This window comes from Neomonachus schauinslandi, chromosome 11 (assembly GCF_002201575.2).
Source record: "Neomonachus schauinslandi chromosome 11, ASM220157v2, whole genome shotgun sequence".
Lineage (NCBI taxonomy): Eukaryota > Metazoa > Chordata > Mammalia > Carnivora > Phocidae > Neomonachus > Neomonachus schauinslandi.
In genome coordinates this window covers 6,080,116-6,094,194 of record NC_058413.1, presented here as the reverse complement: position 1 = coordinate 6,094,194, position 14,079 = coordinate 6,080,116, and the positions used below count along the sequence as shown (strand labels likewise).

At 49.3% G+C, this 14,079-nt stretch overlaps 1 protein-coding gene across 1 annotated transcript; it reads right to left on the bottom strand.

The window, feature by feature from the left end:
- Positions 1–7,167: 7,167 nt before the first annotated feature.
- On the bottom strand, positions 7,168–13,722 carry ZDHHC24 (zinc finger DHHC-type containing 24). Its single transcript, XM_021685090.1, has 3 exons — positions 13,417–13,722; positions 11,618–11,895; positions 7,168–8,447 (listed from the first exon to the last, which is right to left on the bottom strand). Exons 1-3 carry the CDS (start codon positions 13,695–13,697, stop codon positions 8,152–8,154), a joined length of 855 nt encoding a protein of 284 aa, XP_021540765.1. The 5' UTR covers positions 13,698–13,722; the 3' UTR covers positions 7,168–8,151.
- Positions 13,723–14,079: the final 357 nt, after the last annotated feature.

The window sequence follows — 14,079 nt, the reverse complement described above, 5'->3', positions numbered from 1 at the left end:
AAGTGAGGCACAGTTAGAACAAGCAGGAGGTTTAACCTGGAAATGGAAAGAATAATAAAGGGAGTGTCACTGTCAGTCAGAGAGATTTCAACTTAACCTGAAGAACTTCCTGAGAGAGCTTATCAGAGATGGAAAGGCCTGCCCTACAAGGTAATGAGCCCCTTGTCACTGGGGCTGGGCTTCACAGGGTTGTGTGCTGGGCCACATGACCATAGAATCTCTTCTACCCCAATCAAGTGATGACTATGTGAACTTGGAACAAAAAGTGTGATCTGGATTCTGTTCGTAGCTATTCATGATGATGAAAATGGAGAGACTTCCAGCGCCTAATGAGAGTTTGTATGATGTAATACTACATATCGATGTGAACTGTGTCGATGTGGACAAGTATACATAAAGCAATATGAAACCAGGGACAGTGCATGGTACCCAGTGCCCTCACTAGTTAGAGCTTCAAGAGATTGTGGACATTAGGGATGAGGGGAGTTGGTATCTTTTACATGTACCTACTTAGCACTATGGAGTTAGTTTATAACAAGAAAATAACCTCTCCCCATTCCCCACTACTGCTCTCTTACTACAATCATTTTCAGTTCTCTTAGCTGTTATTTTTTTCAGTAACTTCTGAGTCCAATCTGGGGCTTAAATTCACAACCCCAAGATCAAGAGTCACATGCTCCACTGACCAAGCCAGACAGGTTCCCCATTAGCTATTTATTTTAAAAAATATGCTTCAGGACACCTGGGTGGCACAGTTCATTAAGCATCCAACTCTTGATTTTTGGCTCAGGCCATGATCTCAGGGTCAGATCGAGCCCTGTGTCAGGCTCCACGGTGAGTGAGGAGTCTGCTTAGGATTCTTTCTCTCCTGGGTGCCTGGGTGGCTCAGTCAGTTAAGCGTCTGCCTTCAGCTTGGGTCATGATTCCAGGGTCCTGGGATTGAGCCCCGCATCGGGCTCCCTGCTCAGCGGGGTGTCTGCTTCCCCCTCTCCCTCTGCTCCTCCCCCTGCTTGTGCTCTCTTTCGCTCACTCTCTCAAATAAATAAAATCTTTAAAAAAAAAGATTCTCTCCCTCTATTCCTACTCTGCCCCTGCTCGTGTTCTCTAGCTAAGGAAAAAAATATATTTGTTTATACTACTCTTGCTTGACTTGTCATTCTAGACACCACCTGTCGGCTCTCTGTTGTAACAGATGAGGCTTGAGCTCTCCTGTGACAGGACCTTGCTCCCTTCTCTCCCCCGTTTTTAGGTAAATCAATACTCACTGTTTAAATAGCTATTTATATTACTATGTGAAAGTTACCCACTGCAGAGTCAAAATTGGGATATAATTAAATTACTTCTAAATTTTTCGTTGAGTTAAAAATTGCCATTCTTCTGTTTCATTTGCTTAGTTTTCTGTACATACCAATTGTTAGTTCTTCCCCTACGGTTCCTCTTTTTATCCGGACGCTTTCCTTCATCCCCTGGCTCAGTGAGGACTGTTTGCTCCCTGGAACTGCTGCAGAACATTTCTCCTGATTCGATCCTCTGATTCCTGGGCCCCATGTCTTCATCTTTCATAGTTCTTTTACCCCTCATTTGGTGAAGCATATCCACAAGTACCTTCTCTAAAAAGTCACTAGAGTTAAAATTTTTAAAACATGGTCTAAAAAAATCTTTATTCCATTCATACACGTGTGATAGCAGGTCATAACATTTGAAGTTGAAAATAATTTTCACACAAGAAAATCATTTTTAAGGCAGTATTCCCTTGTGTTCACATTTTTGGTAATGCTGTTGAGAAGTTCCATGCTATTTTTGCTCCTGACCTTCTCTTTCTCTGAGGTTCTGAAATGTCAGGACGTGCCTGACTGTGTGCCATTATTCGTTGTGCTGTTGGGTGGAGATGTATATCCTTCACTCCCACAAAATTTTGTTTTCTTGAGTGATTTTTTTCCCATTTTCTCTGTTCTCTCTGGAATTCTCATTGAACCCAGCACCTGATAAATGGTTAATTCCAGAGAGAACAGGATTGATCATGTTTTTCTTCTCTTTTCTCATATTGTCTTTCTATTTTCTGAGGGATTTTTAACTTTCAGCTCTTCTCTGGAACTGTTTTTATTTATTTATTTTTTTTTTATATTTTATTTATTTACTTGACAGAGAGAGAGACAGCTAGAGAGGGAACACAAGTAGGGGTAGTGGGAGAGGGAGAAGCAGGCTTCCCGCTGAGCAGGGAGCCCGATGCGGGGCTCGATCCCGGGACCCTGGGATCATGACCTGAGCCAAAGGCAGATGCTTAATGACTGAACCACCCAGGCGCCCCGGAACTGTTTTTTAAATTCCATTATTTTAATTCTCAACTCTTTTTGTTCTCTGTTCAATCTTTAACTACTATCTTTTCAAAGACATAGCTGAGCCCAGCAAACCATCACTCAACAACTGACCTCTATAGACTTACTTCAACAACAGAAAACACATTTTTCTCAAGCTCACATGGAACAGTCACCAAAACAGACCACATTCTGGTCCATAAAATATGCCTTAACCAATTTAAAATAATCGAAATAATACATTGCTCTCAGGTCAAAATGGAATTAAACTAGAAGTCACTAACAGAAGGATAGCTGGAAAAATCCCCAAATACTTGGAAACAAAACAACACACTTCTATTTTTTTTTTTTAAGATTTTATTTATTCCATGGGACGCCTGGGTGGCTCAGTCGTTAAGCGTCTGCCTTCGGCTCAGGTCATGATCCCAAGGTCCTAGGATTGAGTCCCGCGTCCTGCATCGAGCTCCTTGCTCAGCAGGAAGCCTGCTTCTCCCTCTCCCTGCCACTCCCCCTGCTTGTGTTTCCTCTCTCGCTGTGTCTCTGTCAAATAAATAAAATCTTTAAAAAAATAATAATAATAAAAGATTTTATTTATTCATTTGAGAGAGATTGAGAGAACACAAGCAGGGGGAGAGGCAGGGAGAGAGGGAGAAGCAGACTCCCCGCTGAGCTAGGAGTGCCATGTGGGATCCAATCCCAGGACCCTGGCATAATGAACCATGCCAAAGGCAGACGCTTAACCATCTGAGCCACCCAGGCACCCGAAACAACACACTTGTAAAGATTTTATTTATTTGTCAGAGAGCAAGACAGAACACAAACGGGGAGAGGCAGGCGGAGGGAGAAGCAGGCTCCCCGCTGAGCAAGGAGCCCGATGTAGGACTCAATCTCAGGACCCTGGGATCATGACCTGAGCTGAAGGCAGCCACTTAACCGACTGAGCCACCCAGGCGTCCCAACAACACACTTCTAAATAACAAGTGAGTCAAAGACGAAATCTCAAGAAAAATTTAAAAATCTTTTGAACTAAATGAAAACGAAAACACAACTTACCAAATTTGTGGGACACAGCAAAGCAGTGCTTTAAGGGAAATGTATAGCATTGAATGCATGTTTTAGAAAAGAAGAAAGATCTAATATCAATAAGTTTCCACCTTGGGAAATAAGAACAAAATAAGTCCAAGGGCGCCTGGGTGGCTCAGTTGGTTAAGCGACTGCCTTTGGCTCAGGTCATGATCCCAGGGTCCTGGGATCGAGTCCCACATCGGGCTCCCGGCTCAGCAGGGAGCCTGCTTCTCCCTCTGACCCTCTCCTCTCATGCTGTTTCTCTCTCGCTCGCTCTCTAATAAATAAATAAATAAAATCTTAAAAAAAAAAAAGAACAAAGTAAGTCCAAAGTAAGCAGGAAAAAAAAAAAAAAAAAGAATTAGAGCAGAAATCAATTAAAATTGGAAACCGGAAATTAGCAGAGAAAATCAACAAAACCAAAAGCTGGTTCTGGGAAATCTCATCAGAACCAGCAGGGCAATTGTCTATCTCCAAGCCAAGTACAAGGTAGAAGCAGGAGAAAAACCTCTCCTGAGATTTTTTTAACCACAGCCAGCCTGAATAGGTTTACACCTAAATTGACAATACCTGGGCAGTCCAAAAGACCCATAGCTGAAAATTTAGTATAAAGTGGTGCAGGATTTGTTTGTCATCAGATGACTGAGAAACACCTATCTTCTCTGGAGGAATTTACTGCTGACCCAATCTCAAAAACAATCCCCTTGATAAAATGCCAAGAAAAAGGAACTCACAGTCAAAACCCACAAATTGCAAGAAAATAAGACATTGTGGGGGCGCCTGGGTGGCTCAGTTGTTAAGCGTCTGCCTTTGGCTCAGGTCATGATCCCAGGGTCCTGGGATCGACCCCTGCATCAGGCTCCCTGCTCAGCCTGCTTCTCCCTCTCCCACTCCCCCTGCTTGTGTTCCCTCTCTCGCTGTGTCTCTCTCTCTGTCAAATAAATAAAATCCAGAAGGCCAGAAACAGATAGAAAATGTGAGGATGGAATAGGAAGGTCTCATCAGAGCTTCACTAGGGACAGAGAAAATATATGTAGTGTAAAAATCTTCTTGGGCGCCTGGGTGGCTCAGTTGGTTAAGCGACTGCCTTCGGCTCAGGTCATGATCCCAGGGTCCTGGGATCGAGTCCCACATCGGGCTCCCGGCTCAGCGGGAAGCCTGCTTCTCCCTCTCCCACTCCCCCTGCTTGTGTTCCTGCTCTCGCTGTCTCTGTCAAATAAATAAATAAAATCTTTAAAAAAAAAAAAAAAGAAAAAGAAAAAAAAAATCTTCTAGAACTGATGAAAGACATCAATTCATAGAATCAGGAAACCCAGGGAATTTCTTTAGGGTAAATACAAAGAAAACCACACTTGCGCACATCACAGTAAACTGCAGAATACCGAAGACAAAAAATCCTAAAAGCATTGGAGACAAGAGTATCTTCAAAGGAAAAACAATAGATGACAGTTGACTTAACAGCAATGATGGAAACCAAAAGACAGAATGATTTTTTTTTAAAGATTTATTTATTTATTTGACAGATACAGTGAGAGAGGGAACACAAGCAGGGGGAGTGGGAGAGGGAGAAGCAGGCCTCCCGCAGAGCAGGGAGCCCCAATGCGGAGCTCAATCCCAGGACCCCGGGACCACGACCTGAGCCGAAGGCAGACGCCCAACGACTGAGCCACTCAGGCGCCCCGACAGAATAATATTTTTAACATTGAGAGGAAATAACTATTAACCTAGAATTCTGCATCCAGCAAAAAGTAACTTTAATTATAAAAAGAGTAAAAAACTAAAAACTACAAAAAGTGAGACAAATAGCACAAAATAAAGTGGTAGAAATATACCCAAGTACATTAATTGCAATAAATATAAATGACCAAATGTTTCAACTGGAAGACAGTCTTGTCTAGATTTTTAAAACTCCATCTACAGGGCACCTGGGTGGCTCAGTCAATTAAGCGTTTGCCTTCGGCTCAGGTCATGATCCCAGGGTCCTGGGATTGAGCCCCAAGTCAGGCTCCCTGCTCACCGGGAAGTCTGCGTCTCCCTCTCCCTGTGCCCCTCCCTCCCCAAACTCGTGCTCTCTCTCTCAAATAAAATCTTTAAAAAAAAAAAATCCATCTATAGGCTGATCTCAAGAGACAAAACAATTGAAAGTAAAAGAATACAAATTATTAACATATTTGGACTAGAAGGGAACTTAAGGGGCATCTATTTAAAAAGAAACCCATGCTGGGTGGCTCAGTTCATTAAGCGTCCGAATGTCAATTTCAGCTCAGGTCATGATCTTAGGGTCGTGAAATTGAGTCCTGCATCGGGCTCCATCCTGAGCATGGAGACTGCTTAGGATTCTCTCTCTCCCTCTGCCCCTCCCCTCCCCCCACTCGTGCACGCTCTCTCTAAAAAAAATAAATAATAATAATAAATCTAGGGGCGCCTGGGTGGCTCAGTTGGTTAAGCGGCTGCCTTCGGCTCAGGTCATGATCCCAGGGCCCTGGGATCAAGCCCCGCATTGGGCTCCCTGCTCAGCAGGAAGCCTGCTTCTCCCTCTCCCACTTCCCCTGCTTGTGTTCCCTCTCTCTCTCCGTCAATTAAATAAATAAATAAAATCCTTAAATAATAATAATAATAATAAATCTAACCAAAAAAGGCATGATCTTTATGAGAAAAAGTATATAACTTTATTGAAAACATTTAATGGACATGCCATGTTCATGAACTGAAAAATGCAATTTCAATTTCATATGGATGTTGATCTTTAGATTCAGTTGGGTTTCATTCACGATCTCAAAGGTATTTTTTACTGGTGGAACTTGACAAGTGGATTCTAAAATTTATATGAAAGAGCAAGGACCAAGAATAGATCTTAGGGAGTCCTACTATAGGGGTGACAGTGGAAAAATAAGTTGTGGTATAGTCAATGGCGCACTATACAGCAAGGAGAAGGAATGGAATGCCCTACAGCTCTACACGTTCATCTGGATAAATCTCAAACATAATATTGAGTGAAAAGGCAAGTCACAGAAGAATAAACACAGTATGATTCCATTTATATAAAATTCAAAAACATGCAAAACCAATACAAACCTAGGTAATACGATTACAAGGCAAAGCAAGGGAATGATTCAGACAGTACAGTGTTTTCTCCACCGGGGAGGGGCACAGTGGGGACTTCAAAGGAAGTGGTATCCGTTTCTTAAATGGGAGGAAGGAGGGAATTTATTTTCTAAATATTTTCTTGCATCTCCTTACTATTTAATAAAAACAACAGAAAGCAGAGGAGGAGACAAGAAGTCGGCCCATGCTTCCGTACAGCACAAAGTGCCAGGCACACCACTTTCCTAACCATTAAGAACTAGCAGTTGAACGTGCCATTTGGGAAAACAAAGAAGTCCTAGCAGCTCAAAGGTTTGTGGGTATGGGCAGGGCCTCTCAGAAGGATGGGCTTCTCTGAGCGTTCCTGGGTGACAAGCCTGCCATGTCCTTGGATGACATCTCCACCACCCAAGGCAGCATCTGTAGACTTTTTCACTTAACCCCATTTTTGGTCCAGCCCCTCACCCCAACCCTCCCGAGACCCAAAGCTTCTTCGAATAGCCCCCATCTGTACCTCAGAGGGGTAGCTGCTTGGCTGCAAGGGGGCCCCGGGGTGGGGGGAAGGGGCAATTAGCTGCTCCTCATACAGACTTCGGGTCAGTCCCTACTGTCAGTCCCAAACCCTGCCTTCCATGGTGCCAGGAGAGTTCCTGAGCCTCTCCAGGGCCCTGGGGGCGGGGGGGGGGGGGCAGTTTGGCTGCCTCTTGGCCCCTCTAGGAATTAACTTCTAATTCTCTGCTAAGAGAGGAAATGAGCCCCCATCCACTTCCCATCTTTCAGAATGTCATCAGGCTCTTTGATCTATTCCTGTCTCCCTTCTATTTTCTTTGTCCTTGTAAATTTGTATCTGTTTTATGTCTTTACTATCATTTTAGATTTTAAAAGGAAACAGAGGTAAACCCATGTATTTAAACCTGCTACATTTAACTGGGAGTCTATTTACTATATTTAAATAAAAATGTTTAACAGGTAGCTTCTGAAGAAGCTGATGCTTGAACATCCACCTGATTTCTCTGCCTCAATTTTGCTACTCACTTTCCTTAGCTGTGCAAGGGTGAAGGAGAAAGCACAAAGATCTGGGTTCAAATCCTGACTCCTCCATTCACTGCCCCATGATCTTCTCACATCAACCGTCATAATTGCTGCTCCTGGTACCAGAGTAGCCAGAGGGAGGCACAGTGAGTGTTATGGAGAGGCTTCTAACCATAAAGCACTGAACCTGGGAAAGAATGTTGGATTCTCGTTCCCTGGATCACCACACGCCACCTTGGTCTGCTGGTGCCCCAGCCCCCCACACCAAAGCCACAGGAAGAGCTCTGGTCCCTTAAGCACTCAGGCATTCTGTGGTTCCCATGCGTGGCAATCAGAGGAAACCAGAAACAGCAGCCTGGGCAACAGCGAGGGACCAGAAACCCAGAAAGATGGAGAGAGTCCAAGAACCAAGTGGGCGCTTTATTAACCCAGCAAAGGGGTGACTAGGCTGGCCAAGCAGCCCCTTACCAACTGTCCACTCTACTCGGGGGGCCAACAGAGGCAGAGTTGCAGGACCCAAGCCCTGGACACTGGAGTCCAGGCTGGGCAGGGGCAAGGCCAAGGACGGGACGGGAGGCTGGAGATGGGCCCGAAAGGAGTTAGGAGCCCCCTTTCCGGCTACCCTCTCCCTGAACAGCTCCGGCTCCTTCTGGAGTCAGGAAGCCACGAGGCCCGCATCAGCTGCAGTCTGGAAGGTGATCCCATCCCCAGGCAATGGGGAGGCCAGGAAGGGCCAGAGCCAGACGAGGACCCAGCGGGGCCCCAGGGCCGCCTGCAAGTTGTGGCAAGGGCCCAGGTCATAAGAGTGCTGGCCCCGAGCCCACTCCCATGTGGTCTGGCCCCTCAGCAGCAGCATCCCATGGAAGAGCAGCCCGGCCCCGCACAACAGTGCACCTGCCACACACGTGTCGGTCACAAAGGCCAGGGCAAACTGAGCCAGAGACACTCTGCCTGCAAGAAGAAAGCAAGAGGGTCAGGGGGCAGCCGTGGGCTCAGACCTCCCAAAGCTCAGCTCCCGCCCTTCTTCCACTCCCTACCCTCCACCACGAAGCAGGGCTCATTTCCTCTGCTCAGTAAACGCTGAGTGGCTACTCCCGGGCCAGCCCACGCCGGTGACCTGGGCAGACGCAGCCCTCTGCCCAACACCCGACTTGCATTCATCACAAACTTGTGAGCACCTCCCACGTGCCAGACGCAGTGGCAGGCACCAGGATGAACGGTGGACACCAGCTCTGACCCCAGGGAGCTCACAGACAAGTAGTTAAGAGATGACTTCTCAGTTACTTAATTACGGATGTGATGTGTGTTACAATGGGAAAGTACAGCACCTTCTGGCCCACAGTAGCTACTAAGTATCTGCTGAACTAATGAACTACAGGATGTCATGAAACATTCTGCTCAGTCAAAGAAGCCAGACACAAAGGGCACATAGATGATGTCATTTCTGTGAAATGTCCCAAACAGGCAAATCCATACAGACAGTAGATGAGTGGTTACCAGGAGCTGGGGGCCTCAGGGAGGAGTAGGAAGTGACTGCTCAATGGGTATAATAGGGTTTCTTTTTGGGGTGATGAAAATGTTCTGGAATTAGATAGTGGTGATGGCTGCACCACATTGTGAAGGTACTAAATGCCACTGAATGATATACTAGGAAGTGGTTAAAATGATGAATTTCATGTTATATGAATTCTACTTCATTAAAAAAGAGAGGCTATGTGGGGAAATGCCAAGCTGACTTATTAGGAGGCTAAAGGAAGTGGATTTCATCTGCTTTAATTAAGTACATCTTGGGTGGCATCTGAAGGAGGTGTTTGGTAGGTGAAGAGGGGAGAAAACATTCTGTTTGAAGGTCCTGAGGCAGGATGGAGCGATGCCTGTGAGACGAGTATGTGGATGGTTCTGGAAGCTCAGGAGAGAAGCCCAGGCCCAACACGCAGATCTGCAGGTGGTTGGCAGTTCCAAGGCCCGCCAGAGTGTAGGGTGGGATGGGAGCGGCGCCACGCCCTCAGCATCAGGAAACCAGGTCCTTTGGGACCCGATCAAGAAAAGAGAGGGAAACCAAAAATTTAGGAGGAAACCCTGCAGTAAGAGTTGTTGGAGACGCCCAGGGTACAGCCTTTCCAGGAGGTTGAAGGCAGCAGTATTAATGAGGCAGAAAGGTCTCGTGAAGCAAAGAGAACTCAAAAGGGTCCTCTGGGCTTTGTGGTGACCGAGGCATTCTCAGGAAGGGGAGGGGGGACAGAAGCCAGTTTGGAGCAGGTACAGGAGTGAGTGGGAGGTGAGGAAAAGCAGCCTATGAGCCCAGGTAAGTCCTTCAAGAAGCTTGGCTGCTAAGAGAAGAGCCGAGAGGCAAGAGATAGGGAGGAGGAGGATGTGGGGTGAAGAGAGGGTTTGTACAGGTGGGAAAAGCCGAAGAAAGCCAGTGGAGGGGGGACTGGGTCAGCAGGAGGAGAAGCAGGCCATAGTGAGGCTTCCAAGCAGGGAGGAAGGGCCAGACACCAGGAGAAGCTGGGGGCAGTCAGCCTGGCTTCCAGATCTGAGGATGAGACAATTCTGGATGTACCAACTGACATCTCATTTTCTGTGATAGATTTCAAGAGAGGTGGAAGCTTGGAGAACAGGAGAGTGGGAAGGTTGGAGCTGCAGTCATTCGGGGGGAGCAAGCTTATGAGAAACCAGGATGGCCACCCATGACTGAAGGCCTGTTGGGGTCAGCAGCGCCATGAATGTGGCATGGGACCAACTGCCACCAAGTACCAGCTCTCAGCGACCAGCGGCAGACTCAGAGAAGACAGGAAGGCACCGTGGAAGACAGAGCCAAGAGGGTTGAGATGTTGGCAGGAGAATGGTGGAAATGAGGATTCTAAGCTGGATGTGGGGGCAGTGAAGAGGGAAAGTGTTGACGGAAAGGTGAGGGCAGGAGCTCATGGAGTAGAAGTGTGAGAGCTGGCTAGGAGAGGAGGTGGGGAGCAGACGGAGAGGGGTGAATGGCTCATGGCGTGATTTCGGAGGTGATACGCTTTGGCTTCTGACAAGGTGTAGGGTGGATGTGGGAGTAAGTAAAGGAGGTCAAATGGAGAGAAGGTCAAAAGCTGACCAACTGGGCACTGAGAGGGCCATTAGCCCGGACTTCCAGATGCCCACGATTTCAGCAGGGCCCAGGGCTTGAGAAGGCAATGGCTGCAGAGGGGTGGGGTGCAGGGAGGTGCGGCTGGAGGGCTTGTGTCTCAGTGGAAACAGGGTCATCAAGGAGGCAGAGGAGGGCTGCTCAGGGAGCCAGTGTGGTCAGAGCGAGACAGTGACAAGCCCACTGGGCCTCCCAAGGCCATTCCCCCGCCCACCCCTCCGGGCTGTAGGGACAGAGCTGAGCTTGGACAGGACGAGACACAGCGACTACTCAGAGTACTCAGAGAGTTTAGTAACTGCAGGACAAGGTTACAGAGGGACCATGGAGGGGTCAGGAGGAAGGGGTCAGGGGAGAGAAGGCATTTCAGGCGGAGACAACAAAGAGTATAAAAAACAGTGGGGCTTTTATCTCAGGGAGGGGAGGGTGTCAGAAGAAAGAGGAATAAATGTGTCATCCAGAACATGGCCTCTCGGTCAGCCTCCTGATCCATGTCTTCCCCTCCCAGCTTCCAAAGACGGGAACTTCCCTCTGCCTATAGCTTTCACTGGCTCCCTACTGTCCAGTCAAGTCAGGGCTCTCTCCTCACACCAGCATTCAGGGAGGGTCTCCACCATCCAGTCTGAAGCTACTCCTTGCCCAACCTCCATGCCTTTGTTCTGTCTGCAACGCTCACTTAGAATGCACCCCCACTTAGAATGGTCCCTCCCCATCCCAACCCCCCCCCCCCCCCAACTCCCACCAGTCCTTCCTTCTCTGCCAACACCTAGAATCCTTGCCTGATTCTCCTAGCCAGAACTCTGTACCTGGGTCAAGGCCCAGTATTTTACTGTACTGCACACCCAGTTGAATCTCAGGCTGCCCTCACCCCCCATAAATGACATCGGAACTGGGATCCCCGGACATCACCAGGAGAACCAGCGGGAAATCCCACCCCCCACCAGAATGGCCCACTGCAAGGGCCTCTGCCTCTGTGGACGCCTCCCAAGCTCCCCACCTGTGAGCAGCATGAGCCAGGGCAGCAGGAGGAGGGCGGCGGTGTGGAGGGGCGCGTGGGCTCGCAGGAGGGCTGACAGAGCAGGGCCCAGCAGCACAGAGACATGCAGCAGGACGCCCGCAGCATGAAGCAGCAGGCACAGGAAGGGCCGGTAGTTGCGGAACCCCACACAGCGGCCCAGAAGGCGGCAGTGGTGATCCCGGCGAAGGATGCAGACGCGGCAGGAGGAGCAATGCCCACTGCGGGGCGGCACCTGGCTTTGGCACTGGTAGCAGTAACTGCAGGGAAGGAACCACAGCGTCAGGTGTGCCAACAGCTCTGAGTGCCCCCTACCATGCCCGGTCGGCCTCTGAGCCCATCCCGGGGAAGCAGGCACAGCCACTGCCCTCAGTAAGCCTCAGCTCCATCATACATAAACGCAGGCCGAACACCCCTGCCTGGGCCCTTCCAGTTCTAGCACTGCGGGTCCGAGGGCTCTTGCAGCTCAGACATCCCAGTCCTAAGGCCTTTCTCTGGCCTCTAACATCCAGGGGCAAACTTCTCACTTCCTCCGCGGTCACCACATTGGTCCCAATCACCATGCACTCTCCCCAGGATTACTGCTTGAGATTCTTAATGACTCTCCCTGATTGATTCCAGCTTTGGTTCCTCCTGGTTATGGTCTCACCCCAGCAGCCAGGCTGATCCTTAAAAATCTAAGTCAAGGGGCGCCTGGGTGGCTCAGTCGGTTGAGCGACTGCCTTTGGCTCGGGTCATGATCCTGGAGTCCCAGGATTGAGTCCCATGTCCGCCTCCCTGCTCAGCGGGAAGCCTGCCTCTCCCTCTGACCCTCCCCCCTTCTCATGCCCTCTCTCTCTCAAATAAATAAAATCTTTAAAAAAAAAAATCTAAGTCAAAACCCTACAATGGCTGTCCATCTCACTGCCAGTGAAAAGCTAAACCTTCAGGGCGCCTGGGTGGCTCAGTTGGTTGGGCGTCTGCCTTCGGCTCAGGTCATGATCCTGGAGTCCCGGGATCGAGTCCCGCATCGGGCTCCCTGCTGGGCAGGGAGTCTGCTTCTCCCTCTGACCCTCCTCCCTCTCACGCTATCTGTCTCTCATTCTCTCTGTCTCAAATAAATAAATAAAATCTTTAAAAAAAAAAAAAAAGCTAAACCTTCAATGTCCCACAAGGTCTTTCTATCTCTACCCTCCCTCCCCTCCCTCTCTCACTCCACACCAGCCACACTGGCCTTCTTGCTGTTCCTGAACATGCAAGGCACATAACTGCCTCAGTCTTTGCACTGTCGTCCCCTCTACCTGGAACACTCTCCCCCAGATTCCCACATGGCTAACTCCCCCACATCCTTAAATTAAAGTCTTTGCTCAAATGCCTACCTTGACTACCCTATTTAAAACTGCAACCTGCACACCCTTTACCCTGCTCTACTTTTTGTTTCCATACCACCATCTTCTAACACTCTATATAATTTCCTTATTTATTATGCCTGTAGCTTATCATCTGCCTCCTCCCCCACTGAAATCAGCTCCAGGAGGTCAGGAATCTATTTTATTGAACCTTCAGTGGCCGGAACAGTACCGTGCACATAGTAGGTGCTCATTAAATATTTGTAAGTGAATGAATGATATTTCTTCTGGATCTACCATCCCAGGCTGTAAAAGAGTGTTCTGGCTCTAACAAGCGGATCCTATTGTAATCTGGTTCTAATATCTTCTGGTTCTAGGGCACCTCCCCCTGTCCAAGGCTCCTGCTTTCCCCCCCACCCCCGCGCCAGCCCCCAGATCCCGCGCCCCACTCACGCCCAGCCCTGGCCCAGACCGCGGCCGGCCAGCATCACGCCCCGGATGCTGGGGTCCGAGCGCAGGAAGAGCCCCACGTTGCCCAGCAGGTTGAGCAGCTGGAAGGCGGCCAGCACTAGGTGCAAGGCCCGAGCCAGGGGTCCCAGCGGGGGCGGCCCGGGACCCAGAACCAGCACATAGGCCAGCTCCAGGCCCACAGCCGCGGCCCACAGCGCAGTGAGCACGAGAGGCAGCCGCGCGGGCGTCCCCTCCGCGCTCCCCACCGCCCAGAGCTGCCCCATGGCCTGGACCCACCGGCTGTCGGATCCCGAGTACCCCTCCGCTTCCGTATTGGGGCGGGGATAGTGGCAGACGGATGCCTGCTACGACCAATAGAAGCTCCGAAGGGAGTTTCGAGTCCCCGGGAGCTGCCGGCAGATGCAGGCATGTGATTGGACGGCCGCATGAGCCACGGAGAAGCTTGGAATCCCGTTGGCGCTAGAGCCGGGTAGGGCAGTACGTTATAGCCACGCCCAGCCTCGGAGCCCCGCCCCCCGCAGAAGCCCCGCCCTCTGGTCTCGCTGGCGGGTTTGGAGGATTGAGTTGCAGTCTTCGGTGGCGTCGGGGTTTCCCGGCTCAGCACATTCCCCCTCAGCCCCCAGCCGCCCCGATATTAATAGCCCT